This window comes from Malaya genurostris, chromosome 3, assembly GCF_030247185.1.
Source record: "Malaya genurostris strain Urasoe2022 chromosome 3, Malgen_1.1, whole genome shotgun sequence".
Taxonomy (NCBI): Eukaryota; Metazoa; Arthropoda; class Insecta; order Diptera; family Culicidae; genus Malaya; species Malaya genurostris.
In genome coordinates this window covers 284,270,715-284,293,781 of record NC_080572.1, presented here as the reverse complement: position 1 = coordinate 284,293,781, position 23,067 = coordinate 284,270,715, and the positions used below count along the sequence as shown (strand labels likewise).

The 23,067-nt window shown below is 40.2% G+C and overlaps 1 protein-coding gene across 2 annotated transcripts in view; it reads right to left on the bottom strand.

Moving 5' to 3' along the window:
- The window catches only part of LOC131437225 (neural cell adhesion molecule 2-like), a 239,741-nt gene that overhangs the window by 106,298 nt on the left and 110,376 nt on the right, over positions 1–23,067 (bottom strand). For both annotated transcript variants that reach the window (XR_009230735.1, XM_058606410.1), the window contains exon 2: positions 403–557. Coding sequence is in view for 1 of the 2 variants with exons in the window: in XM_058606410.1 (XP_058462393.1) it covers positions 403–557 (155 nt within the window). In the remaining variant the exon portion in view is untranslated. The remainder of the gene's footprint in view (positions 1–402; positions 558–23,067) is intronic.

Here is a 23,067-nt window from a genome sequence, read left to right as displayed (position 1 = left end):
ACAAGCTAATGAATAGAATGTCATGAAATTTCAAAAGCCCATGTGTTGAAGTAAGTCATTAAAAAATTATTCACTGATTGAAATTCACTGCAATAATTATACAGTGCTATTGACAGATGCCCAAGTATTTGGTGTGACACAAGAAATCTACTAGTGATGCCATCTTTTAAAAAGATGCTCGAATCTTACTTCTAGATCCTATAATCTTTCACTTAATCGGAACTCCGTTTAAAAAAAAAGTTATTGGGAACTTTCACACACGAACATTCGGTAGCACTGGAACAAACAAGAATAACAAAACACGAACGCCAAAACGAATAAAACAAACAAAACTCGAACTGAAATAACAGCTTCAGAAATCATAACTACCCCGAAACGTTTACTAACAAAATACTTACTTACAGTGGCTGGTGTTGACATGGTGACACTGCAGGGCAGTACCGCGAGACCCCCTCGTTGACTAACTACTCTACTGTTGTTCTTGGTGATGAATTGACTCTCGTGGTGATGTGACAAACTGAGGGTGTTCCTGTGCGATGATTTGGCCTCGTTGGAATCTGCTCGAAAGGGAGAATGGAAAACAAGAAAAAAAGGAGAAGATTCGCACATTATCCAAGGGTCAAACTTTTATTACTCAACCTTAAGATTAATGAGTGGGTACACAAACACAAACACAGACACACAAGTGGCAAACGCGAAACAAAAACTGTCACAACCTACTGCGATAGGTGACAGCTAGAACTTGTCAGTCTCTAATGGCATAAATTATTTCGCCACGACTTCAGTTTGGCTGATTGTGGTTTTTTTCTCTCCCTCTCTCTCTGATAGAACCTTTCAAGTGGGTGGCACAAGTGCTAACTTTTATTATCCTGTTTTGTCATTTGCCAAGCAACCGGAGGTACCATTACTGGTTTGTTCCCTGACAGCAGAAGCTTTTAAGCATTGCTTTGTTCGTCAGCCAGATTGAGTTATGGAAATTGCTATGCAAATTTTCACCGAACACAAAAGATCTGTCCTGTCATCGTCACCATCACCGTTCAGTCCGAGAATGACGGAGACGGTGGTGGTGAGTTGGCGAAGCAAAAAGTAAGAGTTCCTTTTGTCATTAGTTACACCGGCTCAGCCACCCGCGTGGATCCAGTCCCTTTCGATCCACCACCCGGCAGCAGAGATATGTCGGAAATTCTCAGTGGCATTTGGACAGGAGCTAGCATGATTAGCTAAGTGTGCCCCGCGGCAGGAATCAACCAACACTTCAATTAGCTGTTCATTCCCGAAGGCGTTCAACAAAGAGAAAAAAAAGTTTCCTCCGATAGTGGAAATTGGGTAGGATGGTTTTTGTATGTGTCAAGCTCCCGAAAATTATTCCCAGAAGACAATGGCCACCGTCAGCAAGTACAGCAAAGTCACCGTCATAATAATCATTACCATCATTATTGTATTACCATTTGTTATAACTTAACTCGAAGTGAAATTTCCATGTCATTAGGATTGAACGGAGGCCTCGCCGGAGATACGGATCTACTACGACGGTGCTGTACAAGCTGGAAAAAGTAAACGGCCTGAAGGGAGTTAATTTGGGGGTGTTTCGTACGGAACACGAAGCTTTCCACAACCTCAAACGGGAGGCTTGTTTCGCGGAAAACAAATGTACCCGGTCGGAAGAGTGACTTGAGTCGTACACGTTACACTCGACGTCGATGTTGACAGGGCAAGAATGTGAGTTCAAGCGTGCGCGCGCGGTAGGGATAAACCTAATTACAGAGCAGTTTCGCTCTACTTGGCGACGGTGTCGTCGAGTGAAGATTTTTGTTTAATCAAAATTTTCCTTCGATGAAACACTTTATGTAACTCAGATCCTGATGGAACTAAAAAAAATTGGATTTCCCTACATTTTATTTTATACCAGCACATCCCACTATCAACCCAACGCCAACTTGGAAAAACGAAAAACACTCGTAATTATGCTTGTTTTTCGTTGCCCTTCGTCAGAGATCTGATGTTAGCTTAATTCAATTTTCGTCATCTGCTTGGTTGAGCTCTTCTCGGAATCTCGTTCCGAAGCGCGTTTCATCGGAGGGGGGGGGGGAGGGAAAATGGTCGTCGTTGCGAACTTGGACTTGGACTACGTGCCACAGCCGAAAAGATCGATTGGAGCTGGCCGGCCAATTCAACCGTCTTTTGGTATCACGCGAAACGGCAAAACGGAAAGGTTCACAAAGCCGAGAGACGGGCAATCAGTTGTTCAAATAGAGATAACATTCCAACATTTCGAAGCACTACGGGAAGTTCCCGGGGCCGAGGCGGAAAGTGTGAGCTTTGTAACGAGATGTAGCAATCTGGGTCGATGAGCATTAGGTAGTAACATTTTATGCTGCTGTCGCATATGAAACTGTGGCATAGGCAAAAGCAATCGATGAGATATGGATATTTTTGCTTTTCGTTCGATGCACAATGGATGGTATTTGCTATCTGGAAATATGGGAAGTACCGCAGTTAATTAATTTATTTAGTGAGACGCGAGCTTGCCCGAGTGAAAATTTTTCATTGCAATGTTAGGATATGGAAATCTTCAACTTCGGTGAACTTTCCTCGCCTAAATTTCGTTCATCATAAATTTCAAGAAAATCGATTCCAGCTAGACTGGAAAATCAAAGCCGGTTACGTGCCTCGTCGATTTCGTTCGGCCGTTAACGATGGCAGTGCGATAAATAATACCAAAGTCTAGCGGCCATAAATATTCCGCTCGCTCGGATGGTTTGAGAGCGACAACACATAAACAGATCGTCACCGTTATCGGGGCAGCCCCGAGAACAGCCCAGCAAAACATCCACATTCAATTTCCTATCGAAAGACGAGGAAAAAATTGGATTTCATGGCGTTCAATTTTTTTTGGCTCATTCAAAACCATCGATATTTCTCATATTTTTTTCGGTCGGTAACAAAACGCCTTAATTGCATTGAATCTTTTTTTCTTCTCTCTCTTAAGAAGCCTTAAACCAACCCAAGCCTAAGTCATTTGTCGCCATTTTTCGCAAGAGGTATCATCGTGCTGTTTATTCTATCCTTATCAAATTATCTTTGTGCTTGTTTTATGTTGGTAAGGAAGTGTCACATTTTCGGCACAGTGTAAATTATTAACTGTGACAGCATCAAATTTATTAGACGCTCTTCCGTTTCACGAAGAGCCGGAACGGAAGCCGTCGGCCTATTTTTCATTACTCTGTCTGCCTGTCTGTCTGTCAGCGTGGGGGTAGCTTCAAGGAGTTCTCGAGAAAATTAACGCTCTGCCCAGTCATCACGCCCGGGGAAATCCCTTTTGACAGCTACTCACACTCAGTGGCACAAACCGGGCTCTGATTGACTCGTTGTTTTGGTCGGCAGCCTGAATTGGAAAATCAGTTTCCAGTGCGAATTGGATTTTCTGATTACAATTGTAATAGTTGAACTAATCTGACCAGATTTTATTGTGTCTCCATCACCGATTTATAGTCACATCCAGAGCAATTCGCTTGGCAGAACAATTTCTTTGAATTGATGTTGGTAGTGGGAAACACTTGCGTCCTTGGAGTAATTTTTCGTTAGGATCACGTGTTTCCATTGGGCACTGATGAAACCAATTTCAATCCACCTAGTGATGATACCTTTCTCAACAGCGCGCTTTAAACGCGTATTCGATAAAAATGACACACACCAAAATTATTCCCTCAAATATTTCAGGACTTGAGCTTGAGCGGCCACTCCTGGTTGCTACTCCGTTACTGATCGGAATCAGCTGATGATATTGCACAGAGAAATTCTGGGAATGGCTAATCAACCTTCAATGTGCAACTTCTGATAACCCCAGAGTTCATTGATCAGTACCAGCGCCGGCCAGGCCCAGTTGTAGGTCCGATCAGGAATAGGAAGGTATGTTAGTACCATAATTGTTGTTACTAGCGACCGTTAATACTACTGCGCACTCGAAAAGTGTCACGGGAAAAGGATATTTGTTAGTAGTAAATTGTAGAAATCATCAAAAAATAAATGTTATCAAAGGTCGACATGATAATTTTAATTAGTTAATCGATAGTTTTTATTTAATGTTAATACGAAAATAGTGTGTGAGAAATACTTCGCTCTATAAAAGTAGGAGGGCTTTGGGACGCCACTGTTCCCACATTGAACCCGATCGTAGGAATAGTTGTCACGACCTCGCCAAGCTTTAGTTTATACAGGATATTCGATTTACCAGTCGAATCCAATCCAACTGTCAACAATATGAATATATGAAATTCGATAGAAAACATTTACTTGCAAACTAATGACGTCACACATGAACCGACAACCCAATTTAATACTGATGACATTACTGTATCCTGTTTGCATGTAGAATTGTTTTGTTATATTTGCAATTGTCAAAACACTCAGCCATTAAAATTCTCATCTGTTTTTTTTTTTCGAACCTGGTTTAAATGCTAAAAATTGTAAGACCCATTCTGAAAAGCTTCACAGTTTTATAAAGATGATATGCAAAATGCTAATTCATGATTTGTAAGGAACGCTGCAAACAGGACGTCAAGGCCAAAAACATGACATATTTGAAAGATATTCAATGATTTCCGCGTTTCAAATGAATTTTTATATACGAACTAATTCGCATCCTCTCATTCTGGTACTAACGCAGAAGACGATAGCACCCAGTCGACGCCGTTCCATTGACCAAATGTCATCATAGGCACATGGAGAGGCATGGGATAGGAACTTGTGAGCACTTAGTTATCACACTTTTAGACGACATATTCCCTTAAATTTCAGAGGATAAAAAACCACATATGAGTTCTACACATCACTACTAATGAGCAACAGGCACCAAGAAACGTTTAAAATTCCTGAAACAGTGAAAATTGCAAATTTTGCGAAAAAATATCGCCCAGAGGAAGGACTCAAACCTTCGCCCTTCTTCTTTCCGGGGAGACCAACTCTACCAACTACGCTACTCTGGTACTGGTGAAGAACACGCTTCAGAACTCAACAGATGTAGGGTAAGGGCTCCCTATTTCATCTCATTTGTAAGGACGTTACCTTAAAAACCTGATTTAGCCACCAAAATCACTACGATTTTTTCATATTTCTGCTTAATTCGCCTTGCTCCACATTGGAAATTGATTTACATTCCTTGGAAATTAAAATAATAATTAAAAAATCAGCTAAAAACACTTCTAATATGTTCACTACTATGCTCCTAATTTCATCTCAAAAGTTTTGTATTCATATTATCGTTGGTCCTTTGTTCATCCCATAAATTATCAATGGCGACAGCAATTAAAACCAAAATATTGCACTATTACATTCTCAGGTTTAAAATGTCAGAATTTTCTTTAAAAAGGGCCTAGTGCCAACTATGACACAACACACGATATTTAAAAAAATTTGGAATCAATTCGACGTATGAAATATTTTGGATCGGTAATAACCTTTCGTTTCAAATTTAAAATTTTACTCTGCCGTTAATTTGGAGAAATTAAAAAAAAAAACAAAAAAAGAATTGTTACTATTTAGGCATTAGCCCTTCCTAAAACAAAATGCAGAATCAGAGATGCCATTCATACAGATTTATCTGTATTTTATAGATTTTTGCGTTCGCATTCGTTAAAGCAGATTACAGATTTTCTAAATTTAATACAGATTTGTAAAGGTTCATAAAAAGTGAGAAGTAGACCGTTAGACTTTTCTCTCTGAGTATCTATTAGTATTTGATTGCAGTACTTCTTTAAAAGTTTATTAATCAACGGACATATCACATGTTAAAATGGAAATGTTTTATGCAAATGTTTGATGATGAACACTGATAAACATTTATATTAAAATTTAAAACCAATTTGAATTTGAATTTGATTCATTTTATTAGTGAAAACAAATAGAGCAGATACATATTTTCTATGAAAATATCTGGCATCTTTGTGCACAGCCGATGAAACACACACATTTAACAGTGTTATGGTGACGTATAGCGGAAAGAAACCAGTGCTACTAGATTTGCCACAATGGTTATTTGATTAGTATTTAACACGGTCTATTTGGTAATATTAGAATCCGAAACAGTATTATTTATATATAAATATCATTGATAAAATTAAACTAATGTCACGGATATCAAAAAATACTTGTTGATGATAATTTAAAGAAGAAAAAATAAATTTTCTTATTTAACATTATGAGAAAGCTTGGCAACCTTGCGATACGAAATGATATGGAAACAAAGCGCAATCAAGTAAATTAAGTGCAAATTTTCATCTCATATTTTTCATTGCTTTTATTGCTTATCAGGTAATTTCAGAAGTCTTTAATAGTTGAATAAACAAGTGGAAAGTGAACATTACTAACTATGAAGTCATCCAACATTGAATAGTGGTGTAATTATGTGAAATAGTGATCATGTTTTGGGACGAATCGATTAGTAAATATTCAGAAACATGATGAATTGTAAAACTTCAGACGAAAGTGGTTCCTAAATCAAAAAGTGAGTTTATTTTAAATAAAAAAAGCGATCGTTGATGGTCCTCAGTACCTTTTTTACGAAAACACTGAGGGCGCGTTGGTCCTCTGCCAACATATTCCAGGTCTCGTGGCCATAGAGAACAACCGATCTAATGAACGTTTTGTAGATGGTCAATTTCGTGCGGTGGCGTACTTTTCTCGATCGAAGGGTTTTTCTGAGTCCAAAGTACGCATGATTCCCAGATAAAACACGTCTCTGTATTTCTATACTGGTGTCATTGTCGGCGGTCACCAGTGAGCCCAAATACACGAACTCGTCAACCACCTCGATATCGTCACCGTCTATCAATATTCGTGGTGGGAGGCGTAGTGTTTCTTCTCTAGAGCCTCTTACTCTCATGTATTTTGTTTTCGACGCTTTCAGTCCGATGTAGGTTTCCGTCATCTTCTCAAGGTTACGTCACAGACTAACAGAAATGACAGTATGAGTAAATTCTTATAAAAATAATTTTTCGTGATGCACTAGTTCCACCTATATTGTACTGCGCGAACTATTTACTATCTGTACACCCCTTGTGGTATGTAAAAGTTTTTTTACTAGTTGGTTTCCCCTCGTTTGTCAACAGCGATCAGCTGCTTGCAGGGATGCCTGATTTCATCGAAATATTTGAAAAGGAATCGTCACAATAAATTATTGGATTACGTTGATAATATATTTAACTTTTTCGCGATGTTGGAAGGTAACCATTTATTTGACTCAACGTTGCTCATCTAGACTATTTTTTATTGTGTTGGTAATTTTCACCCGTAATTAAGTGGCGGCAGACCAGAAGCAAGTAAATATTGTAACAAAACGGGTTCGATTTTGTATTGCGTTGGAGAATGAGAAGTAGGCACAATTATGTATATGAATACAAAACTTTTGAGATGAAATTAGGAGCCTAGTAGTGAACATATTAGAAGTGTTTTTAGCTGATTTTTTAATTATTATTTTAATTTCCCAGGAATGTAAATCAATTCCCAATGTGGAGCAAGGCGAAATATGCAGAAATATGAAAAAATCGTAGTGATTTTGGTGGCTAAATCAGGTTTTTAAGGTAACGTCCTTACAAATGAGATGAAATAGGGAGCCCTTACCTTAATTCAAAATTAAACTTTTCTGAAATGGTTGGTATAAACGAGTATCAAAGAGGATAATTCATAAGGCGCGTTTGCCTTTCTCGTATTTTGGAAGCTCATAGCTCAGTGATCAGTGGAAAAATTTATATAATCTAACTACCAATAGTATCGAAATTTTTCAACTTGAACATGTATTGCAACAGCATTGAAGTGTTTCAATAGTACACTTTTGAAAAACCTGTTTCATTTGACCCATGACAGCACCAGCCAATCAGAACGCATTCTGAGGAAGAGAACAAAATATCTGTTGCTGTACAAGAGGAATTTTATATTCTCGTAAATATACACCGATGATAGTTCTGGGGGATTCAAATATAGATGCTTTAAGACAAAATAATATTAAATTCATCGAGCAAGTATATCAAGTTGGACATGAAATCTCTTTCACAGGTTACTACGCTTAAAGGCACATGTATTAATCTCGTATTTGCTAAAAAATATCAATGTATAAGGTCGTAGATATATTTCATACTTTTCATATCATATCCCTATTGTATCATTGATCAACCCAACGAATCAATGTTTTCTTCATTGGAAGATTATTATCGGCTGTAAACGCTATACCTACGCCTACAGACAACAGCTCAGGGTGCAAATAAATGACGATCAGTCAACGGCATCCATCGGAATTCGAATTCAACTCGTCACTCCCCAGCGCGAACACCTTCATGAAGGGTTCTTTTAAGAATCACCACTTTTTAATTATAAAGAACTATAAAAAATACTGTATAATATTTAATTGTGTGGCAGAATGTTTGATGTAACTTAACCATACTTTAGTGTAGGTGCATTGTTTCAAATTCTAGTAGTGAAGAAGAAGATTGCTTGTACAATTCACACAATCGATCAACTAAATGATATTAGGAAGCCTGTCAGTTTTATTCGTATCCATGACATCCAGTTATGTCTCTGACATTACCCAACCGTCATCACTCCTTTCGTGACCGTCGTATCGATCGGATGGTAGTTTGCATTAGAGCAGCTGTGCGTTAATCCATTCTAATCCGTTTCAAGGTCATTTAATATCAAATCTTTTGTATTCGCGAGCTTGTGCAGTAGATCAATACAGTATAAACAATAAATACAGTTAGACAGTGCCGGGTGCTATTGTGTCAAAACAATACGAACAGTGAACGGACGTTTAGTGTGGTGCCGTGAACCGGTGCTGTGTGCATATTAATTCTCAGAGGCCGTTGTAACTAACGCTTGGCCTCAGCGGCCGAGTTGCTACGGATCATTAGCTAAGTATTATATTTTTTTCCTTCGTGTCCCTTTATCGTCTTATATTTTGACTCCCCCTATAATTTGCGCGGAACCTCAACCGCGCTATGGCAAGTCCATTAAATTCTACCCTGCCCCCCGAAGATAAAATGGAAACAGATTCTAAATCTGCTCCAAATAGTAAGACTCACCGGGTTAAACAGTATTCCGAAGAGCCTTCACCCTCGGCCGGCCTTTATGTGGTTTATTTTCGGACCAAAGAGAAGAATAAACCGCTTAATATTTTGAAAATATCTAATGACTTGACGTCGAAATATCCAACATTGAAATTTATCTCAAAAATTCGTCCCGATAAGCTCAGGGTCTCGTTGACCAGTCTGAAACATGCTAATGAGATCGCTCGAAACGATCACTTTACGCGGGACTACCGCGTTTATATACCAGCTCGCGAAGTCGAGATAGACGGAGTGATCACGGATCCCAGTCTGACATGCGAGGACATTCTCAAACATGGGGTCGGATGTTTTAAAGATCCCTTGCTTAAGAATGTCAAGATACTGGACTGCAAACGTTTGCATTCAGTATCGATCGCCGCGGATGGGACAAAGTCTTATCCCCACTCGGACTCGTATCGGGTGACCTTCTCCGGCTCGGCTTTGCCGAAATTCGTTCTCCTGGACAGGGTTCGTCTACCTGTACGACTTTTCGTACCACGGGTAATGAATAGCACTAGTTGTCAACAACTAGGACACACAACTTCCCATTGTGGAAATCGGCCCCGCTGCTCGAAGTGTGGAGAGAGTCATGCGGATGGCGTTTGCGACAGAGACATTGAAAAGTGTCTTTACTGTGGGGCGGCCCCGCATGACCTCACAGCATGTTCTGCGTATAAATTGCGTGGAGATCATTTGAAACGATCTCTCAAGCAACGATCAAACCGCTCGTTCGCAGAAATGCTGAAAATCGCCACACCACCTGAACAGAACCCCTACACCTGTTTGTCTGCGGACGATTGCGACTCTGACGATCCTCAAGAAGGTACATCTTCAACTGTCCCTCGAAGTTTTAGGAAGAGGAAAAATATATCATCTCCTAAACTCCCTAGAAAGGGTTCGAAGATATCTCTTGAAGGCCCTCCAAAAGTAACAGCAGAAGGAAGTGTTGGTAAAAAAAACGAAAAGAAGAAGCCAAAAGCTCCTAGTTCCGGAGACTTGAAATCGGAGAAAGAATATCCAACACTTCCGGGGACACCCAAAACCCCGAAAGTCCCCAAGGAACCAGAAAACACATCAAGTGCTGGACTTGTAAAATTCAGTGACATTGTGGACTTTATATTTTCCGTCTTCAACATTTCTGACCCCCTAAAAGGTATTTTGATGACTTTCCTGCCAAAAGTTAAAATGTTTTTGATGCAGCTGACTGCAAAATGGCCCCTCCTCTCAGCAATCGTTTCCTTCGATGGCTAATTTTTCGAACGAGGTCAAGGATTCGATCACTGTTTTACAGTGGAACTGTAGAAGTATCATCCCGAAAATAGATCCTTTTAAATACTTAGTAAATAATCTGAAATGTGACGCATTTGCATTGTGCGAAACTTGGTTAACTTCTGATGTATCACTAAACTTCCACGATTTTAACATTATTCGCCTGGATCGAGATAATCCCTACGGAGGAGTACTTTTGGGGATAAAAAAGTGCTATTCCTTCTTTCGAATTAACCTCCCCTCGATATCAGGTATTGAAGTTGTCGCATGTCATGTCACAATTAAAGGCAAGGACCTTTGTATTGCTTCCATCTATATTCCCCCTAGAGCCTCAGTTGGGTACCACTGGCTCAGCAGTATCATGCAACTTCTTCCCGCACCGACGTTAGTTTTAGGAGACTTTAACTCTCACGGTACGGGATGGGGTTGTCTTCATGATGATAACAGATCAGGTATGATCCATGATATTGGCGACAACTTCAATATGACAATCTTGAATACGGGAGAAATGACACGAATTCCCGCACCACCAGCAAGACCAAGTGCGCTGGACTTATCCCTTTGCTCGACATCGCTACGGTTGGATTGCACGTGGAAGGTAATCCCTGATCCCCACGGTAGCGATCATCTGCCTATCGTAATTTCAATCGCCAGCGGATTAAGACCATCGGAAACAATCAATGTTTTGTATGACCTCACACGAAATATTGATTGGAAATGCTACGCAATATCGATATCTGAGAAACTAGAAACAACACAAGAACTTCCTCCGGAGGAAGAGTACACGTTTTTGGCTGGCTTGATTCTCGACACTTGCGATTTAAGCTCAGACGAAACGTGTATCCGGCGCGAATACCAACATTCGTCCTCCCAACCCGTGGTGGGACAAAGAGTGCTCATCACTGAACGCGGAAAGATCTTTAGCATTCAAAAAGTTCAGAAAATATGGAACACCTGATAATTATAGAAATTACGCAGCACTAGATAAGCAAATGAAGAACTTAGTTAAAGCAAAGAAACTAGGTTACTGGCGACGGTTTGTTGACGGATTAACAAAAGAAACATCGATGAGCACTCTTTGGAACACAGCTCGACGAATGCGCAACCAAAACACAACGAACGAAAGCGAGGAATATTCTAACCGCTGGATATTCGATTTCGCTAAAAAAGTATGTCCTGATTCTGTTCCGGAACAGAAGATATCCCGCGCCGCGACTTCGAATACAAACGAAACACCGTTTTCGATGGTAGAGTTCTCACTTGCGCTCTTGTCGTGTAACAATAAAGCCCCGGGGTTAGACAGAATTAAATTCAACTTGTTGAAAAATCTTCCTGACTCTGCCAAAAGGCGCTTGCTGAATTTATTTAACAAGTTCCTCGAGGGTAATATTGTTCCACACGACTGGAGACAAGTGAGAGTTATCGCCATTCAAAAACCTGGGAAACCAGCCTCCGGTCACAATTCGTATCGGCCGATTGCTATGCTTTCCTGTATCTGGAAGTTGTTCGAAAAAATGATTCTCTTCCGTCTAGACAATTGGGTCGAGACTAATGGTTTACTTTCAGATACACAATTCGGCTTCCGCAGGGGTAAAGGAACGAACGATTGTCTTGCGTTGCTCTCAACCGAAATTCAAATGGCATTTGCTCGTAAAGAACAAATGGCATCAGTATTTCTAGATATCAAGGAGGCTTTTGATTCAGTTTCTATAAATATCCTATCTAAGAAGCTGCACCAGCATGGTCTTTCGCCGGTTTTGAACACCTTTTTATATAATCTATTGTCCGAGAAACACATGTATTTCGCGCATGGTGATTTGTCGAAAATACGATTCAGTTACATGGGTCTTCCTCAGGGCTCATGCTTAAGCCCCCTTTTATACAATTTTTACGTTAACGACATCGATAAATGTATCAACACATCTTGCACGCTGAGACAACTTGCCGACGACAGCGTTGTGTCCATTATAGGACCCAAAGCTGGCGATCTGCAAGGGCCGTTACAAGATACTCTTGCCAACTTATCCACATGGGCTCTTCAAATGGGTATCGAGTTCTCTACGGAGAAAACTGAGTTGGTTGTATTTTCAAGGAAGCGAGAACCAGCACAACTACAGCTTCAACTAGGGGGTGAAAACATAGCTCAGGTCTTCACATTCAAATATCTCGAGGTCTGGTTTGACTCCAAAGGCACCTGGGGATGTCACATTGGGTATCTGAAACAAAAATGCCAGCAAAGAATCAACTTTCTTCGTACAATAACCGGATCATGGTGGGGTGCCCACCCAGGAGACCTGATCAGGCTTTACCAAACAACGATATTGTCCGTAATGGAATATGGATGCTTCTGCTTCCGATCCGCCGCGAACACCCATTTCATTAAACTGGAAAGAATTCAGTATCGTTGTTTGCGTATTGCCTTAGGTTGCATGCAGCCGACTCATACGATGAGTCTCGAAGTGCTCGCGGGCGTCTTACCGTTGAAAAATCGATTCTGGGATCTCTCATATCGATTGCTAATCCGATGCGACATCTTGAATCCGATGGTGATTGAAAACTTCGAAAGGTTAGTTGAGCTTAATTCTCAAACCCGTTTTATGTCCTTGTATTTTGATTACATGGCTCAGAATATCAATCCTTCTTCGTTTGTTTTCAACCGTGCTCATTTCTTGGATACTTCTGATTCTACTGTGTTTTTCGACACATCCATGAGAGAAGAGATTCGTGGAATTCCGGATCACATACGCCCTCAAGTGGCCCCTAATGTTTTTTATAATAAACTTAGAACAGTCAACTGTGAAAAAGTGTTTTACACTGACGGATCAAACATCAACGAGTCCACAGGCTTCGGCATCTTCAATCAGAACATCACCGCTTCGTACAAACTCAATGATCCGGCTTCAGTTTACGTCGCAGAATTAGCTGCTATTCAGTACACCCTCGAGATCATTGAAACCTTGCCCAAAGACCATTACTTCATTGTCACGGACAGTCTAAGTTCAATAGAAGCTCTCCGGGCAATGAAGCCAGGAAAGTATCCCCCATATTTCTTGGGGAAAATACGGGAACATTTGAGAACTTTATCTGAACGGTCTTATTTAATATCGTTAGTCTGGGTCCCTTCGCATTGTTCCATTCCGGGCAATGAAAAGGCAGACTCATTGGCTAAGGTGGGCGCATTACAAGGTGACATTTATGAAAGACCAATCTGCTTCAATGAATTTTTCAGTATTTCTCGTCAGAAAACTCTCGAAAGTTGGCAAACTTCATGGACGAATGACGAACTGGGACGATGGCTACACTCCATTATTCCTAAGGTATCGACGAAACCTTGGTTCAAAGGGATGAACGTGAGTCGCGATTTCATTCGTGTTATGTCGCGGCTCATGTCAAATCACTATACATTCAACGCACATCTCCGGCGTATCGGGATCGTGGAGAGCGGGCTCTGCACCTGTGGCGACGGTTATCAGGACATCGAGCATGTCGTGTGGTCGTGCGTAGAGTATCGCGACGCCAGATCGGAGCTATTGGAATCCCTCAGGGCCCGAGGTAGACCGCCTGAGGTTCCGGTTCGGGATGTGTTGGCGAGTCGGGATAGTTCATATATGCTTCTGATATACCAGTTCCTCAAACACATTAATATACAAGTGTAATCTGTTACATCTTGCTTAGAAAGTTCCTCCTATTTATCGACGTTGTTTCAACTGTGGCTAAGAATAATTTTCACCTGCAGGTTCGACACTAACTTCCGCCGATTATCCCGATTCCTCATCTGTCCACCATCTTCATCGGAACTAACAAGATCTTTTTGCTGTCACTAACCTTTTCGCTTCCCCCCTCCCCGTCTCTTCTCCATCTCGATGTCAACTAATTAGATCTCTGTCGTTCTTAGTCATTTCGTTCCCATATCCCCATTTTACTTCGTTTTCCGCAATATTTACTTCTCTATATTTTTTTCGTTCTCTTATGTAACATCACCATCATCGCCCACGGAATGCCGCCCTAGTCATGCGGGCCACCCGCCGGGTATTCGTAGCCTGGCGGTGTTTCCCGCGGACCCACACGGACCGAAGGATGCGGCCAACGTCATCTGGAAGACTCATGACATATTCCATCCACCGGCCGGTGCCGATCGCCAGCTGAAGGCTGGACCTGCCAAAGTCGACCACTGCGACCCCAATACAACACTATCCAATTATACTATCCTAGTTTTAAGTTAGTCGTTAATAATAAAATTAGAAAAAGCCCTTGGCACCTTAGAGCTTAAGCAGTGTGCCCTAAAAATTATATTATTGAATAAAAAAAAAATCAATCGTCACACTTTTGAATCCGCAATTGCACGAGAGTCTGCCTAGATTTATCTTGATTAGGAACCAACGCCGAACATTGTTTGTTTTATAGCCGACGAAATTACACCAATATCCCAAATGTATGCAATTATATCTTTGACCATACTTGCGATACGGATTTTGATATTAAAGCTTCTCTTCGCCAAGCTTGTGTTCAAGTTTTGTATACAAGCAGTTATTTTTATAGCGTTAAGTTTCTCTACTATTCTGCGATTTCGGTTGAAGCGATAAACTTTTTCTCATTATCAATCGAGTTCATCTTATATAAATTAGAAATTAATCTTAACCACTCAAAATTTACCCTGGGGTCGTTGTCAATTTATCAGGCGAAACGACATAACATGGAATTTCATCCGAGCTTGCATGACACAAGATCAGAGCATACCCATTAAAGCTTCAAATCGTTTTATGGCACTTTTTGTCTTGCTGTCAGGCAACAACCTACCTCTAGCATGCTACGCGTAGGACTGAAACGTTAGCTATAATTTCGTTTCTATTTATAGATTTGCGTGCTTCCAACAGCTTCGCTTCTGCATCGATTGACCAATCAGAGCGATGCTTTCCCTTTTATATATCGCTTACTGCTTCAAAACCGTCGTCTATGGCTGGGAGATCCGATATGCCGGAGATGTTTAGCAGACAAAATACGACACTGCTCGTTGCTAATCAAAATTTCAATCATATATAATTGAAAATACGTGGCTTGATACATTCAAATCAAATCTTAGAAATATTTCCAATCAAATGATGAAATAATATTAATAATTGATACACAATAGACTGAGCTGTAATTGTTTTAAACCTGACCACATTTCTACGTGTATTTTTCCTTGAGTTTCTAATTTGCACCCCTATATAGAAAACAAAGATGTGTTCCACATCAAACCCCACTTTCGAACGGAGCCTCTGAGACCCATAGTTAACACATGGATCAATAAGTCCCGAGACTAAAGCAGAGATGGCGCTCGTAGTAAACCAGTAACCACGTCTTTCTAGAGTTCTAACCTTTGCTTGAAACGAGTCAAAATTTTAAGTCGATCCGACCAGAAACAGCTGAGTTATCGAGGTTGGAGTAAAGTCGTTTTGTAGTTTGTTTAAAAAATGGAAAAAAAACCGAGTTTCGTGTTTTGATAAAACATTGTTTTTTGATGGGTAAAAACACCGTGCAAGCGAAACAATGGATTGAACAATGTTATCCGCGCTCTTGTCCATCAAAAGCAACGATTTGCGGGGGTTCGCTGAGTTTAAACGTGGTCGTACCGACACAAATGACGCGGAACGCTCGGATAGACCTGTGGAAGCCGTTACACCGGAAAATGTGAGTGAAGTGACAAAAATTATAATGAAAGATCGTAAAGTGAAGCTCCGTGAGATTGCTGAGATGACACAGATGTCATATGAAAGTGTATTTACTATCCTTCATGAAAAATTGAGCATGAAAAAGGTTTTCTCCAAGTGGGTGCCGCGATTGCTTTCGACAATGACAATGCACCCTGCCACAAGTTGATGAAAACAATGGCGAAATTGAACGAATTGGGCTTTGATCTGCTTTTATTAGAAGCTATGGCAAGGCACAAATCTCCAAATAATTAGGGAAACGTGCCACTTGAGCCAATTAGTTCTGATTCCTGATTCACACCAAAATAAATTGAACTCTAATCTTCTACTGGGTAATGACATATGAGATTTGGATGGGTCCCTATTGCTGTTCATTTTTTCTATCCTAATATTGTAATCTTATAGAATAGGAGACATGGTTTTCTCTATCTATTCTACATCTGAAAAATAAACTCACACCTGGAAAACAGAATGAGATAATATATTCAAACTAATCTCTAAGCATTCCCTTACCTTACACTTCTCTAATAATACCTTAGAAGCAACGTTTGGTAATGCCACTGAATATGGAAACTAATCACACCATGCGTAACGCTTATTTCCAGTCCATTGAACACGAGTACGTAGCGAATGTTTCCAGTTCTACTCGGTACTGTACAGCAACTGTACGAAGACCTGAACAGTAGTATGCATTGGCGTTGGTTGACCCAACAATAATCTTAAAATTGGGTTTTCTTCATTCGAGCAAAACTCGTAATTCTCGGTAGTCCCCGGTGCACACACGCACGATGGAAGATATCGTAATCCTTTTTTTTGGGACGCATTCCGTCCAATCGCAGCTTTCAACAAGAAGGGGGGGGGGGGGGGAGGTTTCCATGGAAGATTGCACAAGCCCTTAAAAACTGCTACCACTACATCTAATTAATTATTCACTAACCCGCTTTTCCGCAGAGCGTGGAATAACCGCAGCACTCCAAACTCGGGGCCTTTTTCTGCCAGGTGAGACACCCATGGGTATTCCGGGAGAAAAATATACTGCCCGATAAAAAGGAGCGCATGAGTCTGTTCCCCGCTGCTGAATGGATTTTGGTGGCCGAACCCTGGCCAAACTATGGGGAAGTTGTAAATTGATTACGCAAGCTTCGCAGTATAACAAAACATGGTTCCTACCAAACGAATGCGGTGGCCACTCGGGAAGAGGAGACATTCCGGACTCGGTCGGTACCGATGTGGAGTAAAACGGAGACCCCGTCAAGTGTGCGACTGCGAGGTTAACGAGTTTGTTTTTCGTTTATGGTTTTCGCGCATATAATTGAGTTTTACGATTGGCGGTACGTTGTGTTGTAATGAAGTTGGAGAAAGTGGAACTGTCGGAATTGGATGTTGTCATGAATATTAGAACAATTGGAAAAGTTGTGCGTTGCTGGGGGCAGTGCTGGAAGAAAAACTCAAATGTTCAATTAACAAAGTCCTAATTTGTGAACGACAAGCATTGGTACGAAACATCGCCCCATGTCTGTGAGATAGAAAAATATTTTTCTTATTTCATTACACTGTCATCTTAGTAGCAGTAGCACAAATCCAACGATCACTGAATAGTTGGTGTTGTTTCGAACAGGAAACAACTTACTGACCTACTGGACCTGCAGCAAAAAGAAAACTATCACGGCATTCAAGCAATTTTAATTAAATTGCAACCACGAAACCACTTTGAGGGAATAAGACTCTTCACTGAGCTTTGACCTGGTTCCGCTCCGTCAAGTATTCCCGGAAACAGACGTGCAAAAAACTGCATTCGCCATGCACTAATGGAACTCGTGCCACAATTGATAAGCTTTATAGTGTACTTTTGACTTCCGTGCCCAGCCCAGAGGGGGGGTGGGTAGGGGGTAACTTTTACGTCAGAATAAGGAGAAGGGCCATGAAATCACGGTAATAAAACTTTAATTTCTTTTTCCTGAGTGTGTAAATGGTTTCATGTGGCTACGAGATTTGCAATGCTGGAGGTCGATTGCGTTTCCAACTTTTTTTTTGTTCGTCGATTTCCTTGCCGAAAATGACTCCGAATTATGAAATTGGGCATTTAACTTTTATTAGCAAAAGATACTTCGAAAAATATGAGTTAATTTTCATAAATACGTTTATTTCAGAAGGCAATATACATTAGTATTTTTTTGCCGTAGTATTTCGATTAGCAATCACAACGGTTAGTATTTAATGAAACATATTACTACTAGTTTCCTCAAATATTATATTAGTATTTCTACTCAAAAACATTGTCTTTATCAAACGATTAGCTTCTATAGATTACATTTAAAAATAGCATTTATTTTTGCATATACTGTGCATTATTTTATAATTATTTCTGGTTTGTTTGTATCAGTGCATCCCCTTTATTTCAGAGTATGATAGCAGGCTATTGGTTGAACTAATGGAAGAGGAAGGAGGCTAACATAAAAAAAATTGAAATATAAATTTAAACTCCAATGGTCTTAATGAAATGATGAAGCAGTTTCACGTATGGAAAGTCACGATCTTTGGTAGGCAAAGAACTTGTTAGCTAACAACCTGACCTCACGATATTCAACACAACAACAAAAAATTGAAATTTCCAGATAACCTAATCCCTTATACGATGTAATTCAAAAAGACCTAATTTGTCAAATGACGGAAAATTTCATTTGTAATGACTTAATGTTAGATTAGCTTGAATTTTACTAGTTTCGACTGTAACTTGCATTCTGCAAGCAGGTGCGACTGTATGAATTCAAATGCACCTTTTACGAGCGAAGTAGCAGATGGCTCAGTCGATTAACGGACGTACTTTGCCATCCAATGGTTCTCGGTTCAAGCCGCGGCGGTCGCTATCAGTATTCTTTTTCTCAATGAATTTCATGTCATTTCGAAGTGTCCAAACTACATGATCAATATCGCGATAACCTTCGCCACAAGCACAATGATTAGTCTGGGAGAGTCCAATTCGAAGAAGATGTGCACCTAACGTGTAGTGATGGGACATGAGTCCGGACACCACACGAATGAAGTCCCTGCTCACATACAGCCCCCCGAATACTACCTTTATCGATATTTTGGGAATAATTGAATGCATCCACCGACCCAGGATATCCTCATCTCAAGAAGCCGGCCAGCTGGCGAGCGTTCTTTGGCGATACGCGCTACAGTATTCGTCGAAAGCAATCGACCGCTCACAAATTTCACCCTCAAGAGCATCACATTTGGCTTAATTGTCGGTTCTTTCATTGTCTGGAATGGAGCAATGAACTGGGACCCTATTACTCAATATGTCGTTTAGGCACTGTTTTATTTTGCCCAAGAAAAACTGTTCATTTTTGCCAGCAACGTATGAGCGAATGGCTTCAATTGCACTCAGACTATCTGTGAAGAGAAAATAATGGTTTGGAGATAATGTGACGATTACCCTCAAGTTATAATAAACTGCTGCTAACTCTGCTATATAAACAGATGCAGGTTCTTGAAGCCTACATGAGGGCGAAACATTTTCGTTGAACATCCCAAACCCAGTAGACTCTTCAATTCGTGATCCGTCCGTGTAAAACATCTTATCAGAGTCAATATGCCTGAACTTACTTGAACATATTTTTGGGATTTCCATCGAGCGTAGGTGTTCCGGGACTCCACGCACTTCGCGCTGTATGGATGTGTCGAAAAATAGAGTTGAATCAGGGACATTTAGGAGGGTGTCACGGATAGGAATATATCTTGAAGAGTTGATTTCCTGTGACATATGATTCAAATATGCTGTCATAAATCTTGTTTGAGGTTGAAGCTTGACTAGTTTTTCGAAGTTACTAATAACCAGGGGATTCAGTACCTCATATCTTATTAGCTGTCGCGATAAAAGCTCCCAAAAACGATCTTTCAATGGAAGAACTCCTGCCAGAACTTTAAGACTCATGGTATGAGTCGAATACATACAACCTAAGGCAATTCGCAAACAACGATAGTGAATTCGCTCTAATTTGATAATATTTGAGTTTGCAGCGAAACGAAAGCAAACGCATCCATATTCCATCACTGAAAGTATCGTTGTCTGATACAATTGTATTAGATCTTCCGGGTGAGCACCCCACCAAGATCCTGTTATTGTTCGAAGAAAATTTACTCTTTGTTGGCATTTTGTTATTAGATACCTAATGTGTCCCACGTGCAATTGGAATCAAACCACTCCTCGAGGTATTTGAAAGTCAAAACCTGTTGGATCATTCTTCCCATCATATGAAGCTGAAGCTGCGCGGGATCATGCTTTCTTGAAAAGACGACCAGCTCTGTTTTCTCCGCAGAGAATTCGATACCCAGATGAACAGCCCAAACGGACAAGTTATCTAAGGTATCTTGCAATGGTTTTTGCAGTTCAATAGCTTTGGGTTCAGTAACTGAAACTACGCCATCATCTGCCAATTGTCTTAGTGTACATGGGGTTACTAGACAGCTGTCAATGTCGTTTACATAGAAATTATACAGGAGCGGACTAAGGCATGAGCCTTGCTGGAAACCCATGTAGCTAATTCTGAATGTTGCCAAATCGCCATGTGAAAAATACATGCATTGCTCTGACAAAAGGTTGTGCAAATAATTATTTATAATCGCTGGAAGTCCATGTTGATGGAGCTTGTCTGAAAGAAAATGAATGGAAAATGAATCAAATGCTCCTTTAATGTCTGAAAATACAGATATAATTTGTTGTTTTTGAGCGAAGGCAATTTGGATGTCAGACGAAAGTACTGCAAGGCAATCATTCCTCCCTTTATTTCTACGGAAGCCAAACTGAGTATCTGACAACAACCCAAGTGTCGAGACGTCGTAGAATAAATTTTTCGAACAATTTTCTGATGCAGGACAACATCGCAATGGGTCTATATGAGTTGTGATTGGAAGCTGGTTTTCCCGGCTTTTGAATGGCGATAATTTTCACTTGCCTCCAGTCAGGTGGAACAATATTTTTCTCAAGAAACTTGTTGAACAATTCCAACAAACGTCTTTTTGCGAGATCGGGCAGATTCTGCACCAAGTTGAATTTAATTCTGTCCAACCCAGGAGCGTTATTGTTACAAGACATGAGTGCTATGGAAAATTCCATCATTGGAAAGGGGCTATCAATGGTACCATTGTTTGGAGAAGACTCCCTAATAATGCTATGCGTAGGAACAGAATCTGGACAAACTTTCCTCGCAAAATCAAATATCCATCGGTTCGAGTATTCCTCACTCTCATTTCCCACGTTACGATTCCTCATTCGTCTGGTCGTATTCCAAAGAGTGTTCGTTGAGGTTTCTGTTGCCAAACCTTCGATAAAATGTCTCCAATAGCTACATTTCTTGGCCCGGAATATGCTCTTATACTTGGCTTCAAAAGTCAAGAATGTTTCAAAATTCTGAGGAGCTCCTCCTCCTCGTTTTGAAAACGTCTTGAAAGCATTTTGTTTCGGGTGTTTAGCATCTGAGCACTCTTTGTCCCACCAAGGGTTTGGAGGTCTTCTGTTAGACAATGGACCAAGAAATCGTTTGGTTTGTGCTTTTCTGCGGCCTCCAGAATCGAAGAAACGAGGAAATCATATTCTTCAAGTGGAGGAAGCTCTTCCATTGAGTTCAAGGTACTTGAGATACTACTTTGGTATTTATTCCAGTCAACATTTTTTGTCAAATCATATGGAATATTAACTGCATTAGCAATGCCTTTGTTACTGCTAATTGAGATGATGATTGGTAAATGATCGCTACCGTGTAAATCAGGAAATACTTTCCAGGTACAATCTAGTCGAACAAAAAGATAAGTCTAATGCACTTGGACGTGCAGGAGGTCTTGGGATCCGTGTCATGCTACCATATTTAGTACCGTCATGCTAAAATTGTCGCAAATATTATATATTAGAGATGATCTGCTATCATTGTAAACGGAACCCCACATCATTCCGTGCGAATTGAAATCTCCTAAAATCAAACGTGGAGCAGGAAGGGCTTCGACCATTTCATTAATCTGTCGTTGTCCAACTTGAGCTCTTGAAGGAATATATACCAAAGCAATGCAAATGTCCTTTCCTTTAATGTTTATTTGACAAGCAACAACTTCTATACTAGAATTCGAAGGAATGTTTAATCTATAAAAGGAATAACATTTCTTAATTCCTAAAAACACTCCGCCATACAGAGAGTTTCTATCGAGACGTATAATGTTAAAATCATTAAAATTTAAGGCTATGTTTGATGTAAGCCATGTTTCGCACAAAGCAAATACATCACATTTTTGACTATGCAACAAAACTTAAAATGAATCAAGTTTTGGCATGATGCTTCGACAATTCCACTACAGGACAGTGATTGGATCATTTGCGGCAGAAGCAAAATTATCCATCAAATGATACAAAACCTGCGAGAGCTGGCCATTGAGCTGATAACTGTTTCAAAAAAGTTCTAGCTATTGGAAGAAATGCCGTTATGAGGGTCTTTCGGGGTTCAGAAATATTGAATGCTGCCAAAATCCATTCTACAATTTCCGAAAACTTCAGTAATCCTGATGGTGGCTGTGAAACGGAGCCCACTGAATTATTGTCTTTTCTTGTGCTAGTTCCTGGATTGGTTTGTGGATTTGACAAACCAGGAGGCACAGTTTTTGCTTTTAAATTTGGCTTTTTAGATTTAACGCGGGGATCTTTTTTGAAGGTGTAGTTTTAGGTGTTTTTTTTTTTTTGTTATTTGGGAGGGAACTTCCTCCTCTTAATAGACCCTTGAGGAGTGGCTTCACTATTTTCATTTCATTTGAATCTACGTTTGTGGAAATCGGTCAAACCATCGCTGAGACAATTTAGAAAGTAATTTGAAATAGGAGTTTTTACACTAATCACCTTGTAATTCTGGAACAGGTAATCGGATCAAAAACTAAGCAGGCATTCTGAAAAATGACACATAAAAGTCATTCCTTTTCGTATTTTGAAATTTATTTTATTTCACTGAATGCAACGGTAACACATTGAATTC